Below are 16,298 nucleotides of genomic sequence, written 5' to 3' on the forward strand. Positions count from 1 at the left end.
GTTTAAGAAATACATCTGCGGTAGATCTCGGCTTGCATTATAGTGCATGCAGTAGGCTATACATTGCACAAGAAGAGTATAAGCTATTTTAAGAGATTTAAGAGAATGAATGGAAATGTATGCTGCTAATGAATAATAACTAGGCCTAATTGATTACCTTTGAAACTCTCCTCTTTGAACTGCCGGATCTGAATAAATGTGTTGGATGGATGGCTTCGATAATCCAGCAATCGAATTGCATGTCTTTCATATGCTAATAATCCAAATATTGTGCTTAAAAAGATCTTGCACCGCTACCCTCCTCATTCCCTATTCTTAGAGGAGGTCAGAGAAAGCTACAGTGGAACCCGAGTTTATCCTCTGGGTGCGTGGAAAAAATATCTTGCTGCATGAAGGCTACCCCTACAGACAGGAACGACAGACAGCAAATAAGTCCTTCTGGAAGTGCACCGAATATCACACTTTTGAAATGCCGACGTCGCATAACCCTGAATGATGAGGTTACAGTGTCTGGATACCTGGTTCTTTCAGTTCCCCGGAACATCAACTGGAGGACCCCCTCACATACTTACAGACAACATGGGTTGGGGAGAAAGTCGGACTCATTGGAAGAAAGCCAATGTTTCCCATATGTATGGCTTGTTTAACATAATAATGGCTTTATTATTATTTTTCTTACTATTGATGACATCATGCCCAAGGCCAATTAAATTGTTGCTAATATGCTTCTACCTATTTATTTATTTTCTGAATTTTGGTGCTGCTACGATGCTGTACTGCAAGACTTGGCAAAGACCAACAATGGAGTTGAGAGCTGGCATTGAACTTTTTGGTTGAATCTTGGCGCTACCCACCCCACCATTTGGAAGTTCGTCGAGGCATTGCAACAACAGCAGCAAGGAGGTGAAACGAGAAGGGAGCAGCAACTTGCTGGCATTCCACCGCCATGGCAAAGACCCTGCTACCATAAGCAACAGAAGGATCTGAAGTCGCTGGTTGAGAAATAGCCTACACCATGACTCAACGGATGGAGTCTTACCTGAACAGCGTTGCCTACACTTTCAAGTAGCAGTTGTGAATACTCCAAAATCCATCTGAGAGAAATGAGCACCTAGTCTACTTGGACACTTCTTCAAGTTCAACCCTTTCAATGACTCCAAAATCCTTATGAGACCAGATGTAACGGTTGTCGCCGGTGGAAGGAGAGGACCAAAGCGCAGCGTGGTTGGTGTTCATCTTATTTAATAATAATCCAAAACTGAACACTTCAAATTACAAAACAACAAAGTGAAAACCGAAATAGTTCTGTCTGGTGCAGACACACAAAGACTGAAAATAACCACCCACAAAACCCAACAGAAAACAGGCTCCTAAATATGGTTTCCAATCATGGACAACGATTGACAGCTGCCTCTGATTGAGAACCATCAGGCCAAACACAGAAATAGAAAATCATAGAAAAACTAACATAGACAACCCACCCAACTCACGCCCTGACCATACTAAAACAAAAGACAAAACAAAGGAACTAAGGTCAGAACGTGACACCAGAACACCAAGCACATTCTTGGATGATTTGTTTGTGAACTTGTTTTTATGGCGCTTCATTGTCATGTAGCCTACTCTTGTATTTTTGGGGGGGTTATTTAAAAAAAATATTTTAGGCCTACTTATTTTTGCCACGTCAATTTTTGTATTTTGCTAAGATTTTTTGTTGATAAATAAATGTTTTGTAGGAAATGGTTGGTGTTAGTGGATGGTGTAAAAACTAGAGAGAACCAAAAGCCATGATTTAAAATGAAAATAGATTGTAGAAACTAGATATAGGTCTAGATATAGTATAGGCTGTTTTTAGCCTTCAGCCTTTATATAACCATATGAATGAATTGATATCCACTCAGTGGTCAGTTTATTAGGTATATCCATCTAGTACTGGGTCGGACCCACCTTTGCCTCCAGAACAACCTGAATTCTTCGGGGAGTGGAACCGTTGCTCAATTGGTATCAAGGGACCTAACGTGTGCCAGGAAAACATTCCCCAGACGTTTACACCAACGCCACCAGCCAGTACCCTTGACACCACGTGACTCACTGTCTGTAGGAGTGAACCAATTTTGTGAACGGGATGGTGTACCTAACAAACAATATTCTACCCATATGAACACATTTATTTTAGGCTATAACTGAACCAATTTCTGTAGGCAATATTGCCTATACAACACGACCATCAACTAGATTCAGCCGCAGGCTGATCTTTTTCTTGAGCGAATGGTTTGGGGGCCGGAACATAATTACAAATAATTTGTAGATTGCAAATTGATCGCAAGAAGCCCAAACAAATATTTTTGACTAAAACATTTCAAACCTTGCTTACGCTTGAATACGATGTGTCTCTCTATTACGCATGGGAATACTTTGGAAAATATTTCTTATATTAAAATCTCTTGGAGCTGATTTCCTGGTGTTTTTACTGTCTTTGATGTCAACATTGAAATAAAATGAAAAAATTGAAGGGCCGCCAGTTGGGGAACCCTGCTATACAATATTCTGCCAATATGAACAAATACATTAGCCATACATGATTTAATGAAAAGCAGTAAACATACATATCTAATAACAGACTCATGAACAGAACCAGGCAATAGTTAACATACACAACATGGTTTCACATTCTTTAATACAGACTCATAAACACAATCACACAACAGGCTAGAGTGCAGGCTGTACAGCGCACTTCACAGCTTCCCCGGTGCTTCACAACTTCCCCAGGAAACTCGTAGTCTCAAGTGGACAAAAGAGTAGTGTTGGTGGTAAAATATTATGCGTTGCTGCAGTGCTTCGTATTAATAGAATACTTACCGGGAGTGCAACACCTCCTCCTCCTCTCTCCTCTCTCTCACGCCTCCTCTTGTTTTTGCTGTTTGGTTTGATTGGGCAGAAATCATTTGACATCATAGCATTCCTGTTTCTCCATGAGCATGAAGGGAAGGTACATTGTGTCAACACAAGTGTCTTACCAATTCCCAAAAGATTTGACACATTCCGTATTAGTTAGCTACACATGTATTATTGATCATTCATAAAGAATACAGAAGTTCTCTCGTTGTGCTGGTTGGCCCTGGTATCTAGGATTAGTATTTACTCGGCTGTTTTTTTTCCTCTAGAAAAGCCAGGTCTAGAAGCTTCCCTCGGTTCATTTTACTTTCATACTGTATATTTTACAAATAAGGAATCTGTGTATATCTGTGTGTGTTGAGAGGAGGGGAGCTGTATGCATTCACATACAGTAGAATCATTCACATACAGTAGGATCATTCACATACAGTCGGATCACTCACATACAGTAGGATCATTCACATACAGTAGGATGATTCACATACAGTAGAATGATTCACATACAGTAGAATCATTCACATACAGTAGGATCATTCACATACAGTAGGATCATTCACATACAGTCGGATCACTCACATACAGTAGGATCATTCACATACAGTAGGATGATTCACATACAGTAGAATGATTCACATACAGTAGAATCATTCACATACAGTAGGATCATTCACATACAGTAGGATCATTCACATACAGTCGGATCACTCACATACAGTCGGATCTCTCACATACAGTAGGATCACTCACATACAGTTGGATCACTCACATACAGTAGAATCATTCACATACAGTAGGATCATTCACATACAGTAGGATCATTCACATACAGTAGGATCATTCACATACAGTAGAATCATTCACATACAGTAAAATCATTCACATACAGTAGGATCATTCACATACAGTAGGATCATTCACATACAGTAGGATCATTCACATACAGTCGGATCACTCACATACAGTAGGATCATTCACATACAATCGGATCACTCACATACAGTAGGATCATTCACATACAGTCGGATCACTCACATACAGTAGGATCATTCACATACAGTAGAATCATTCACATACAGTAGGATCATTCACATACAGTAGGATCATTCACATACAGTAGGATCATTCACATACAGTAGGATCATTCACATACAGTAAAATCATTCACATACAGTAGGATCATTCACATACAGTAGGATCATTCACATACAGTAGGATCATTCACATACAGTAGGATCATTCACATATAGTAGGATCTCATTTTGTGCCTAAGCCCATCTATATTGAACTGTTATTTTCTGTAAAACTGGGATATTGACTTTTTATTCTCACTTTCTCCTTCGTCTAATTTTTTTGTAGGCTGTTTTTATATATTAATTTATACCTATACTACAGACTAATACTTTACTGAAGGGATAAATGAAAATCAGATGAGACATGACCTAGTTTATTCCTCTAAATTAAATTGATTGAAAAGTGTTTATGTGTTTTGTGTAGTAGAGGTGTCTAACTTACCTACCATGCAACAGACACACACAAACACTGGCAATTATTACGCTTTGACCCTGGCTCGTCCACTGTAGGCAATGTGTCTCAAATAAAGAGGATGTGAAGCCAAGGTATGTATACTGGGACTGTGGAGAGCTAGAGTACCCTCTTGTGCTTGGTCCAGCCTGGCCAGCTCCCTCTCGCTCCCTCTCGCTCCTCCTGAATTGGTTTAATTTGAAATGGCTGTGCTTATTCCATCCAAGACACAGACCCAATAATTCTATGCAAATCAGTTCCTAGTTAGACTGTGAACCAATTTGATATACCCACCGCACCGTTTTCACTTAGTCAAGTTTGAAGTTGTTCTTTTTTTATACCAACGTGTCAGTCAGGAAGTTTGGGAGACAGAAACAGTGTGGCTGCTGTTTTAATGGAAGACAGCTGCATCTGTTCTCACTGAAGGGTCCTGTGACTAGATTACAGAGGAACACAGAAATCTTCTCTGTGCCTAATTATACACACAGAGGAAAACACAGACATTTGTTGTCCTGTGAAATGTCGACTTGGATAGCATTGCCCACAGTAACCTGATCATACAATCACATTACTAGCGTAATCGTTTTAGAAATGCGGTTTCATTGCAGGATGAATGACAGAAGATCCTCTCATCTCACATAATGGTTTTAAACCAAACCTACAATAAAAGGATTAGCTTGTCTCCGGGTTGAACAACTGCTAGCTTAAATATAACATTCTGTTCACAGCCAAAGACAGGGTAATGGAGAGTGTTAAGTCATTAAAAACACTATTTCTTAATAAGCTTGGAAATATGAAATAAAGCAGATGATTTGGTTAGAATAATTGTTTTTGACAGAGATGAGACGGTGGATAGAGAGAGAGAAATAGAGAGAGAAAGACAGAACGATAGAGGGAGAGAGAGCGAAGGAAATAGAGACAGAGGTAGGGAAAAAGCGGAAAGAGAGTAAGATTGTGATGTGGGGAGAGAGAGAAATAGAAAGAGGGAGAGAGTGTGTAAATCAGGGTTATGAATGCACACTGCTACCCGGATCCAATAACCCCTTATTTGAATGAGAATGAAAAGCGACTGAGGTGCCATATTGAATTTCCTGTTGCAATTATGTGACCACTTGGCCCTGAAGGCTATTAGTAATCCAAGGGAGACTCCGCCCTGCCCAGGGCGAGCTGGGGAGACTGCCATACTATTGTCACAGTGAGAGATTAGGGTTGGGAGATCAGATTTTATATTTTTATGCATTAAGGGAACCCAGCAGCAGGCTAGAATGTGTTGAGAATGTGAGTGAGACTGGTTATTGTCAGAGGAAATTGATTTGGATAGGACCAGACAGATTAGACGAGTATTTATATTCTTCCAGGAATGGATAGAAATGTCTGGAAAATTCTTAAAACATTCCTGTGTATTTCATGAGGGCATTTACAGTGTCCACAGTTGTTGAGGGTAATAGTTCATTTACAATCGGTAGAAACTATGAGAATAGAAAGGTTCAGAACTTTTGTGAAGCATCACAGCACAGTGGAAAATAAATGGCAAATGGAAATCCAATATAGATGGTGTGAAGAGATAGATGGGAGGGGTTGAATGGAGCTGAAGGCTGGGACTAATAACAACAAGATAACAAATGTAAAATATGCTGTGTCTGTAAAATGTATATAGGTTCAGAACTTTTGTGAAACAGCACAGTTAAAAATATATGGCAAATAGAACATTAGAAATAGATCAAATCAAATTTGTATTAGTCACATGCGCCGAATACAACAACAGTGAAATGCTTACTTACGAGCCACAACTAACAATGCAGTTAATTATTTGTATTTTTTTAGATATATAAAAAATATAAAAAATGTATGTTTTTTAAATAAAAAATACGAATAAGAGTAAGAAATAAAAGTAACAAGTAATTAAAGAGCAGCAGTAAAATAACAATAGTGAGAATATACCAGTTAGTCGAGGTAATATGTACATGTAGGTAGAGTTATTAAAGTGACTTTGCATAGACGATAACAACAGAACGTAGCAACGGTGTAAATAGTCTGGGTAGCCATTTGATTAGATGTTCAGGAGTCTTATGGCTTGGGGGTAGAAGCTGTTTAGAAGCCTCTTGGACCTAGACTTGGTGCTCCGGTACCGATTGCCGTGAGGTAGCAGAGAAAACAGTCTATGACTAGGGTGGCTGGAGTCTTCTTCTGACACCGCCTGGTATAGAGGTCCTGGATGGCTGGACCCTACGCACTACCCACTGTAGTTCCTTGCGGTCGGAGGCCGGGCAGTTGCCATACCAGGCAGTGATGCAACCAGTCAAGATGATCTCGATGGTGCAGCTGTAGAACCTTTTAAGGATCTGAGGGCCCATGCCAAATCTTTTCAATCTCCAGAGGTTTTGTTGTGCCCTCTTCACGACTGTCTTGGTGTGCTTGGACCATGTTAGTTTATTGGTGATGTGGACACCAAGGAACTTGAAGCTTTCAACCTGCTCCACTACAGCACCGTCAATGAGAATGGTGGCGTGCTTGGTCCTCTTTTTCCTGTAGTCCACAATTATCTCCTTTGTCTTGATCACGTTGAGGGAGAAGTTATTGTCCTGGCCCCACATGGCCAGGTCTCTGACCTCCTCCCTATAGGCTGTCTCGTCGTTGTCGGTGATCAGGCCTACAACTGTTGTGTCATCTGAAAACTTAATGATGGTGTTGGAGTCGTGCCTCGCTGTGCAGTCATGAGTGAACAGGGAGTACAGGAGGGGGCAGAGCACACAGCCCTGAGGGGCTCCTGTGTTGAGGATCAGCATGGCAGATGTGTTGTTACCTACCCTTACCACCTGGGGGCGGCCCGTCAGAAAGTCCAGGATCCAGTTGCAGAGGGAGGTGTTTAGTCCCAGGGTCCTTAGCTTAGTGATGATCTTTGAGGGCACTATGGTGTTGAATCCTGAGCTATAGTCAATGAATAGCATTCTCACATAGGTGTTCCTTTTGTCCAGGTGGGAACGGGCAGTTTGGAGTGCAATAGAGATTGCATCATCTGTGGATCTGTTAGGCAGTATACAAATTGGAGTGGGTCTAGGGTTTCTGGGATAATGGTGTTGATGTGAGCCATGACCAGCCTTTCAAAGCACTTCATGGCTACAGACGTGAGTGCTACGGGTTGGTAGTCATTTAAGCAGGTTACCTTAGTGTTCTTGTGCACAGGGACTATGGAGGTCTGCTTGAAACATGTTGGTATTACAGACTTGGTCAGGGAGAGGTTGAAAATGTCAGTGAAGACTCTTGCCAGTTGGTCAGCACATGCTCGCAATACACGTCCTGGTAATCTGTCTGGCCCTGCAGCCTTGTGAATGTTGACTTTTTTAAAGGTCTTACTCACATTGGCTGCGGAGAAGTCTTCCAGAACAGCTGGTGCTCTCATGCATGTTTCAGTGTCATTTGCCTCGAAGCAAGCATAGAAGTAGTTTAGCTCGTCTGGTAGGCTCGTGTCACTGGGCAGCTCTCGGCTGTGCTTCCCTTGGAGAGGTTGAGGGTAGAGGAAGGACAGGACTAAAAACAAACAATATAACTATTGTAAAATTGATTGTGTCCGTAAAAGTGTGTATAAGCCGGAAGTAAAAGCCTAAGTGTTGTTGGTCATTAGTTTACTCCAATTAGGGGAAGGGTGGTAGGGTTAGCGGAAAATAATAAAGGAAATATATTTTTAAAGGTATATGTATTTATGTGTGTGTGTGTATGTACAGTACCAGTTAAAAGTTTGGACACACCTACTCAATCAAGTGTTTTTCTTTATTGTTAATATTTTCTACATTATAGATTAAAAGTGAAGACATCAAAACTATGAAATAACACATATGGAATCATGTAGTAACCAAAAAAGTGTTTAACAAATCAAAATATATTTTATATTTGAGATTCTTCAAAGTAGCCACCCTTTGCCTTGATGACAGCTTTGCACACTCTTGGCATTCTCTCAACCAGCTTCATGAGGAATGCTTTTCCAACAGTCTTGAAGGAGTTCCCACATATGCTGAGCACTTGTTGGAAGCTTTTCCTTCACTCTGCGGTCCAACTCATCCCAAACCATCTCAATTGGGTTGAGGTCAGGTGATTGTGGAGGCCAGGTCCTCTGATGTAGCACTATCATTTGTTTTCCATGGGACAATGAACCCAAACACACCTCCAGGCTGTGTGAGGGCAATTTGACCCTAATAAGGAGAGTGTCCTTATAAGGGTCAAATTGCCCTTAATAAGGAGAGTGTCCTTATAAGGGTCAAATTGCCCTTACACAGCCTGGAGGTGTGTTTGGGGTCATTGTCCTGTTGAAAACAAATGATAGTCACACTAAGCGCAAATGGAAAAGCATTCCAGGTGAAGGTGGTTGAGAGAATGCCAAGAGTGTGCAAAGCTGTCATCAAGGCAAAGGGTGGCTACTTTGAAGAATCTAATATATAAAATCATATTTTCATTTATTTAACACTTTTTTTGGTTTATACATGATTCCATATGTGTTATTTCATAGTTTTGCTGTCTTCACTATTTTTTTTTTTTTAAATAAAGAAAAACCCTTGAATGTGTAGGTGTGTCCAAACTTTTGACTGGTACAGTACACATTTACAAAAAATATATATGGGCGATTGGAAATTGTACAAAATAAAATTATATTGATAGAAGCCACAATCTATCTGCAATATTAAATCTACCCCATAACAAAATATCAGTAGAAATTAGACTAACCCCCTTCAGTATGTACAAATAGATCATCCTGGAAGCAGAAGGATCAACATTTATTTTCTCCCATCATTATGTCTTTAGTACACTGTCCCAGGTAAAACATGTATACTGTTAAATACTGTTAGTATATACTGTAGGGAATGCTGTAGAGATGGGTGTGTGTTTGTGTTTGTACCCTCAGTTGCCCTCAAACTAAGGTCAACTCTCCCTCTCCCTCTCCTCTCTCTCCCCATCCCCATCCATTACCCCTCTTCCCTCCCTCTCCCCCATTCTCACCCATTACCCCTCTTCCATCCCTCCCTTCATCCTCTCCTTCATGTCTCCCTGTCTTCTCTACTGTAGCCAAGTTGTCAATGCTGGAGAGTAGTAACTGCATCTGTAGGACACCATGCAACATGACACGCTACAACAAGGAGCTGTCCATGGTCAAGATCCCCAGTAAGACCTCAGCACGCTACCTGGAAAAGAAGTTCAACCGCTCTGAGAAATACATCACGTAAGTACCTGCCTATAGGAGGCTCCAGAGGAACAGATGAATGCATTAGAAGGAAAAATCTAATATACATCAGCCTACAGTATCACATATATTATATGTAGTAATAGTAAGGAGTGTGTGGGTGGAAAGTGAAGATATTACACTGAGATGTCTTTGACGCTCAGACTAATGGGAAAGAGAACTGGAAGCCTGGTATTGAAGAGATCCGTCATGTTATCATATAATGTGGTTTTGATGATAATAACAATAGGCATTCTCTAGTGGATGCAGTCATCAGTTGAGATGCTACTCTACTAATGACATCGTATGGGACATATGGTTCAGTGTAGGAGAATAAGTACCCTTACTTATGGCAATTGATAATACAACTATTGATATAGTAGGTATAGTATGCCCTGTATGTCTATTTCCCCATTGACAGAAAGATTAACAAACTTTGAAAAGACTGATGGTTAATAAAACGTTCAAAAAATACAATTAAAAAAACTGATGGATTTAGACTGAAGGTGTGAAGAATGACTAATGACTTAAGAGTGCATTGATTGATAGTTAAATAGGATGACAATATCAAGATAAATGTATTAACTTCTCTTTAACATGATTGAAGTGTTATCTGATCTTATCGATGTCTCTTTTAGGGATAACATCCTAGTCCTGGATGTGTTCTTTGAGGCCTTGAACTATGAGACCATTGAGCAGAAGAAAGCCTACGAAGTGGCAGGCTTACTGGGTATAGTCAACTATCTAGCTATTACCTTCCTATCTTCTTCCCCTCTCTCTCTCTCGCTCTGGCTCTCGCTCTCCATCTCCTCTCTCTCTATCTCCACTCTCTCTCTCTCTCTCTTAAAATTCAAATTAAGATACATTTAATTAAATAAAAATAAGATTATAAAAAGAAAAAGAAAGAATGGCTAATAAATAAAGAACAACATGTACATGGATGATGGTTACACTATATATTACTGTCAGTTATATTCAATGTAAATACTTCAGGGAATTAATGGTTATGGGAAGTCAGGCTATGACAATCATATACATACTGTATCTGGCAGTAATATCTGCGGTTTCTCCCTCCCCATAATAATGTCATTAGTAAATGCACAGAAGTTGAGAATTGATTGAGATATTTTCTTGAAAATTATTATCTTATTTGGGAGTATTTCACAGGAAAAAGTGCATCTCTGTCTCTACCCCTGTAATGCAGTGACCACATAGATGCTTTTCTTTGGGTAGCCATGTCTTTTTGTGTCTCCCTTTTCTATAGTCAGTTGGTGTTCCCTGAACCTGTATTTGGTCAGGATCTGTCTCTGTTTTGTATCTCTGACAGAGTAGAGATATTCTGCATTTTTGTATTCTGTTTTGAGGGCCAAATAGCAATTTAGTTTATTCAGTATTTTTGTTTCATTTTCCCAATTAGGAGGATTTCATTTCTGTAACAATTTGATTGATTTCCCTGTGTGTTTGGATAATATAGTTGTTTAGTGTTTTCAATAGCTGGCATAGGGGATTCTTTTCAGGGTTCAGCTCTTGGGTGTCCAGTGCTTGCTAGCTCTCTCTCTCGCGCGCTCGCTCTCTCTCTCTCTCCTCTCTCTAACTGTGTATTGTTGATCTTCCAGGTGATATAGGTGGTCAGATGGGTCTGTTCATCGGGGCCAGTATCCTTACCATCCTGGAGCTATTTGACTACGCCTATGAGGTCAGACATGGAACACACACCATGTAGAAACTTCCAAACACACACATTCTCACAAACGCATTATCAAACACTCTCACAGACAGTTATGTTTGGCGGAAGAAATAATAACTAAAACATGAATAACAATTCATACCAGAGACACCAGTCTAATCGGTTACACACACATTTCTTTTCAGACTCAAGGCCAATCACACACACACACATATTCACATTCACATTTAAATTGTTGAGACGAAAGAGCCTTGCCATATATCTGTCTGGGCTGAGTGATTGAGGTGCGTGATCAGTCTTTTCATTAAGTCAGCTCAGCCGTTGGTCTCTCTCTCCTACTGCTTTGGTCTGCTTGGAGCTCTGCCAAGGACAAACCAGTCATTCTGGGCCCTCTGGGCTTTAGAAATACACATGAGTAGTATTTATTTTCAAACCTTTCTCATGTTTTAATGGGGAGCCTGTGCGGGGTGTTTTGTCGCAGACGGAGAGAGCTGCTGCTCTGGCTGTGGTTTTAAAGACCGCCACTAAAATAACAGCCTCGGTGACGTTTGGCCTTGAGTCAAGATATTATTACATATGCTGATGCCTAGTCACTTTACCATGCCTTCATGTACATATCTACCTCAAATACCTGGTACCCCTGCACAGTGATCCGGTTCTGGTACTCCCTGTACATAGCTCCATGCTTGTGTATTTTATTCCTCTTATATTCCTAGTTTTCTTTTTATTATTATTTTTTAACTCTGCATCGTTGGGAAGAGCTCGTAAGCAAGCATTTCATGGTAAAGTCTACACCTACTGTATTATTTATGGTGCCAATTATAACAGTTAAAATTCACCTTAAACTAAATTGGTCATAAGTTACCACAGCATGTAAAAACCACACTTCATGAATCATTTTGTGATACTGTGTATGTCCTTATGACCCTGATAATGTGTGTTACATATATATGTTGTCAGGTGGTGAAGGACAAGTTGCTGGACCTACTGAGCCGAGACGACGAGGAGGAGAGCCACGGAGAGGACGTGGTAAGGTCATCAGGTTAATCAGATGACAAACTGGACTGTCACACTGTTTGGAAAATGTTTTATATTGTATTTATGGCTTAGCATCCAGCTAAACCTCAATATGAGTTATGTTATTCTGTGCCAGACAGCTATCCCAATCTAATTCTCAGTTATTGACAAGAAAGGAGATGAGATCTCTCCTACTGAATCGTGTCAAAATGTCAGTCAGTGTATTTTAATTTTAATTAACCAGGTGAGTTGAATGAGAACACATTCTCACATACAGCAACAACCTGGGGAATAGTTAAAGGGAGAGGATGGATGAGCCAATTGGATGATTAGGTGTGCATGATGGCATGAGGGCCAGATTGGGTATGTAGCCAGGACACCAGGGTTAACACCCCTACTCTTACGATAAGTGCCATAAGATTGTTAGTGACCACAGAGAGTCAGGACACCCTTTTAACATCGCATCTTAAAGATGGCACTCTGCACAGGGTAATGTCCCCAATCACTGCCCTGAGACATTGGGATCTTTTTTCAGACCAGAGGAAAGAGTGCCTCCTATTGGCCCTCCAACACCACTTCCAGCAGCATCTGGTCTCCCATCCATGACAAACCCTGCTTAGCTTCAGTGGCAAGCCAGCAGTGGGGTGCAGTGTAGACGTGTGCATGTGTATAAGTGTACTACACGCATATGTGTGTGTCACCCTACCTCAGAGTTCCTGTGACCCGGTGGCGAACCACTCGGAGGCCATCAGCCACACGGTGAGCGTCCCCCTACAGACCACCCTGGGCACGCTGGAGGAGATCGCTTGCTGAGCCCCCAGCCCAGCTCCACACACACACCAGGCAAGGCCACTGTGAGCCACCACCACACGGGGAGCCAGTGAGCAGCAGCCTCTTCCACAGGCTACCAGGACAGAATGATAGTGACTTTGGTGGGGAGGATGCGTGGCTGGTCAGAGGAAAGGGTGGCTGGGTTGGGCTAGACTGGGCTGGGCCTCCCCTCCACACTGTCACTGTAGCACTAATGGGGATTAAGGAGCTGTCACCTGGACTTACTGGTGCTCTCTGTTACTGGAACTGTTACTGTACTGCTGGAGGAGGACAGCCGCCTCCCCTCACGTGCTCATCTACCTGACTCATAGGTCTTCTCCAGTTCACAGACAGACAGACTACACTGTAAACCTAACGGGAAGGGACTCATCTCTGTCCTAGACATGTGTATTCACTAGTCACCCATCGGTCAGTACTGCCAGACATTGTACCATTACAGTTGCTGTGAACTGTCCAAGTTGCATGCGCTGCTTCCTCTCGGAGACGGTTTCTCTCTTTGGTGATGCTGATTGGCTGACACTGGATTGCCGTGTTGCTTTACTGTACATTTGCCCTGTCTCTCTCTCTCTCTCTCTGTCTCTCTCCGTGCCTATGAGATGAGGCCAGCTATAGAAATAGAATGTATAGATTGAACATGGTTCACTATAAGATATTTCATATGACACATCCATCTAAGGCAGTTCCATTTTGTTGATGCACTGTTTTCTTAGGTGGCAAGTTGTATATCTACGGGAAGGGGTGTTGGGACTGTATTTGCATTCATATTGGGAAAACATGAGCATTCTAAAGAATCAATTCCAAAATGACTGTTTTGCGTTCGGTTATTTATTTTGTTGTTTAATGCATCCGTTCTATTGATTCCAATCCTATCAATTTACCACAAGGTTAGTACGCCGAGGCAAGGCAGGGTACTGAGCTGCTTCTTAACAACATATTAAACAGGTGCCATATTCCTATGTGTAAACTCATGTAAATTATTAAACGCTTGCCTCTTGGCGGCAGCGCCTCAGTGGGGTAAAAGCACTCATTGATGACTGAGGCTGAGCCAAAACCAGAGAGGTGGAGTATGACATTGTTTACCTGGCAGAATACAAGCAGAGTACAAATGTCGCTCATAAATGAACATGCTGAGGGAGTTTAGTTTCATTTCAGCTGCATGATGTGGGTGTGTTGTCTGGTGAGAACTGATGGACTCCCAACTCATCATATTTTACATAATGGTCTTGGCCCTTACATGGAGATAGCCCCGCTAGAAATTGAATTGAATTGAACATTTAATTTCCATGATAATCACGGTTCTATTAATGGAAATAATGTTTGGATGATAAAAATTGCACCGATGTAGATTCAGATGAGGGGAAATGATCTTCTGATTCATTTGAGGATACAGGGTGTGTTGTATTGTGATGTTAATGTTGGTGTTGTGGCAAACCAAAAGGGATACGAGACAGTGTTCTGTCCTGTCTACAGTGGACATGTTATTGAAGAAGGACTTACATGAACCGACTTATGACTGGTTGACATTTTCTTCTGGAGCAAATACAAATTTGCTAACAGAGCAGGGTAATACTAACACAACGGGTTCAAATAATGAAGACCAACATGTAAAACCTGTCGTTTGCAGAAACGGTAGCCTGCAGACTTTGCCGGGACTATTGTCCATCTCTGACTGAAAGACACAAGCTTTGTCAAATTGGAGGTGATTTTAAGCCCAATATTTTTTTAATAGACAATAGCCCCAACCAAACACATTTAATAACCAGTTAAAATCAAAATCACCAAACCATGGGTGGTGTGAAAACCACAGGTGTTTTTCTGTTCTCAAAAGTGACAAAGGACTATCCAAAGCCCTCACATGAAACGCTGACTGGTCTGAGTCCATCTCAAAAAGGATTTGGTTCACACTTTATGTTTCTTTAACACCCCTCCCATCTAGTGACATCACACTAAAAGGGGCCATATTGCATCACTATGATATGACGAGTACATCCATCCAGAGTAGCATATCAATTAGCCATTATTCAGACAGGCGGCAGGTAGCCTAGCAGTTAGCGTGTTGGGCCATTAACCGAAAGGTCGCTGGTTTGAATACCCAAGCCGACAAGGTGAAAAATCTGTCGCTGTGCCCTTGAGTCAGGCAGCTAAACCTAATTTGCTCCAGGGGCGCCGTACTACTATGGCTGACCCTGTAAAACAACACATTTGACTGCACCTATCTGGTGTATGTGACAAAACTTCTACTTTGTCATCGTTATAATGTACAGTACAGGTGGGAATGAACTCCAAGTGCTTTGTGAACTATGATTTCCTGTCTGTTGTTGACCTGCTGTGTGTAATCTAATCTCTCATGTATGGCTTATCATGTCTCCTTTAGCAGTGACCTCAGCCATCTCCAGGGGCGGACTTGCCATCTGGCATTTGCCCGAAATTTGCAAAATTATCATTATTTGACCTTGAGGAAAGATATGGACCGGTGTGAGGGCCTCAAGGGAAAAAATGGGCCGGTGTATTACAAATGCGAGAGCCAATTTCTGGTCCCAGTCCTCCCCTGCTTCTCACCTACTGCATAGATCTGTCCATGGAGAGAGGTGAACTACTATGGGACACATACTGAGTCTCAGTGAAAATGCCACTGGTTGTTACTTCTCTTCTGGTTTCTATTGTTATTGCAGGACTGCTTTTTCATTTTGTGATGCAGCGTACAGTATGTGTTTTTAATGTGAAACGATTAAACAAAAGTTTTTGCTGCGGGGTCCTGTCGTGTTTGCCTTCTTGTGTAGATGTATCACTCATTTCTTCATAGCTTTGTAAGAGGATCCATCGTGCAGACCACAAGCATAATACTCTGTCATACAGTGCTTGTGGTTTGTGGGGAGGGGTGGGAGCTTGGGAAAAGGCATCAGCGCCTAGTGTGTTGTGGTGTTAGAAATGTAAAGAGGTGATCCTATTTCACTCTGACATCTCTACTACACAGACTTAATGAGCACTGAAATGTCCTCCTCTCAGCTCCCAGTGATAACAGCAGTCAGGACACCAGAGGACTCCTCCAAGCAGAGCAGTACTAGTAGACAGACTGAGGGAGAAAATTCACTTAAAAGCCATTTTGTGCTGCTGGTCAGGTTCTATTTTGCATCAGCA

At 41.5% G+C, this 16,298-nt stretch overlaps 1 protein-coding gene across 1 annotated transcript in view; it reads left to right on the forward strand.

Annotated features, from left to right (window-relative positions):
- The window catches only part of LOC129827847 (acid-sensing ion channel 2-like), a 177,870-nt gene extending 161,958 nt beyond the window's left edge, over positions 1-15,912 (forward strand). Inside the window, exons 6-10 of the mRNA XM_055889079.1 lie at positions 9,472-9,625; positions 10,264-10,355; positions 11,242-11,321; positions 12,273-12,341; positions 13,041-15,912. Of these exons, the coding sequence (XP_055745054.1) occupies positions 9,472-9,625; positions 10,264-10,355; positions 11,242-11,321; positions 12,273-12,341; positions 13,041-13,142 (497 nt within the window). The 3' untranslated portion in view covers positions 13,143-15,912. The remainder of the gene's footprint in view (positions 1-9,471; positions 9,626-10,263; positions 10,356-11,241; positions 11,322-12,272; positions 12,342-13,040) is intronic.
- The last annotated feature ends 386 nt before the right edge of the window (positions 15,913-16,298 follow it).

The sequence above is a fragment of the Salvelinus fontinalis genome, chromosome 2 (assembly GCF_029448725.1).
Source record: "Salvelinus fontinalis isolate EN_2023a chromosome 2, ASM2944872v1, whole genome shotgun sequence".
In the NCBI taxonomy this organism is placed as follows: domain Eukaryota; kingdom Metazoa; phylum Chordata; class Actinopteri; order Salmoniformes; family Salmonidae; genus Salvelinus; species Salvelinus fontinalis.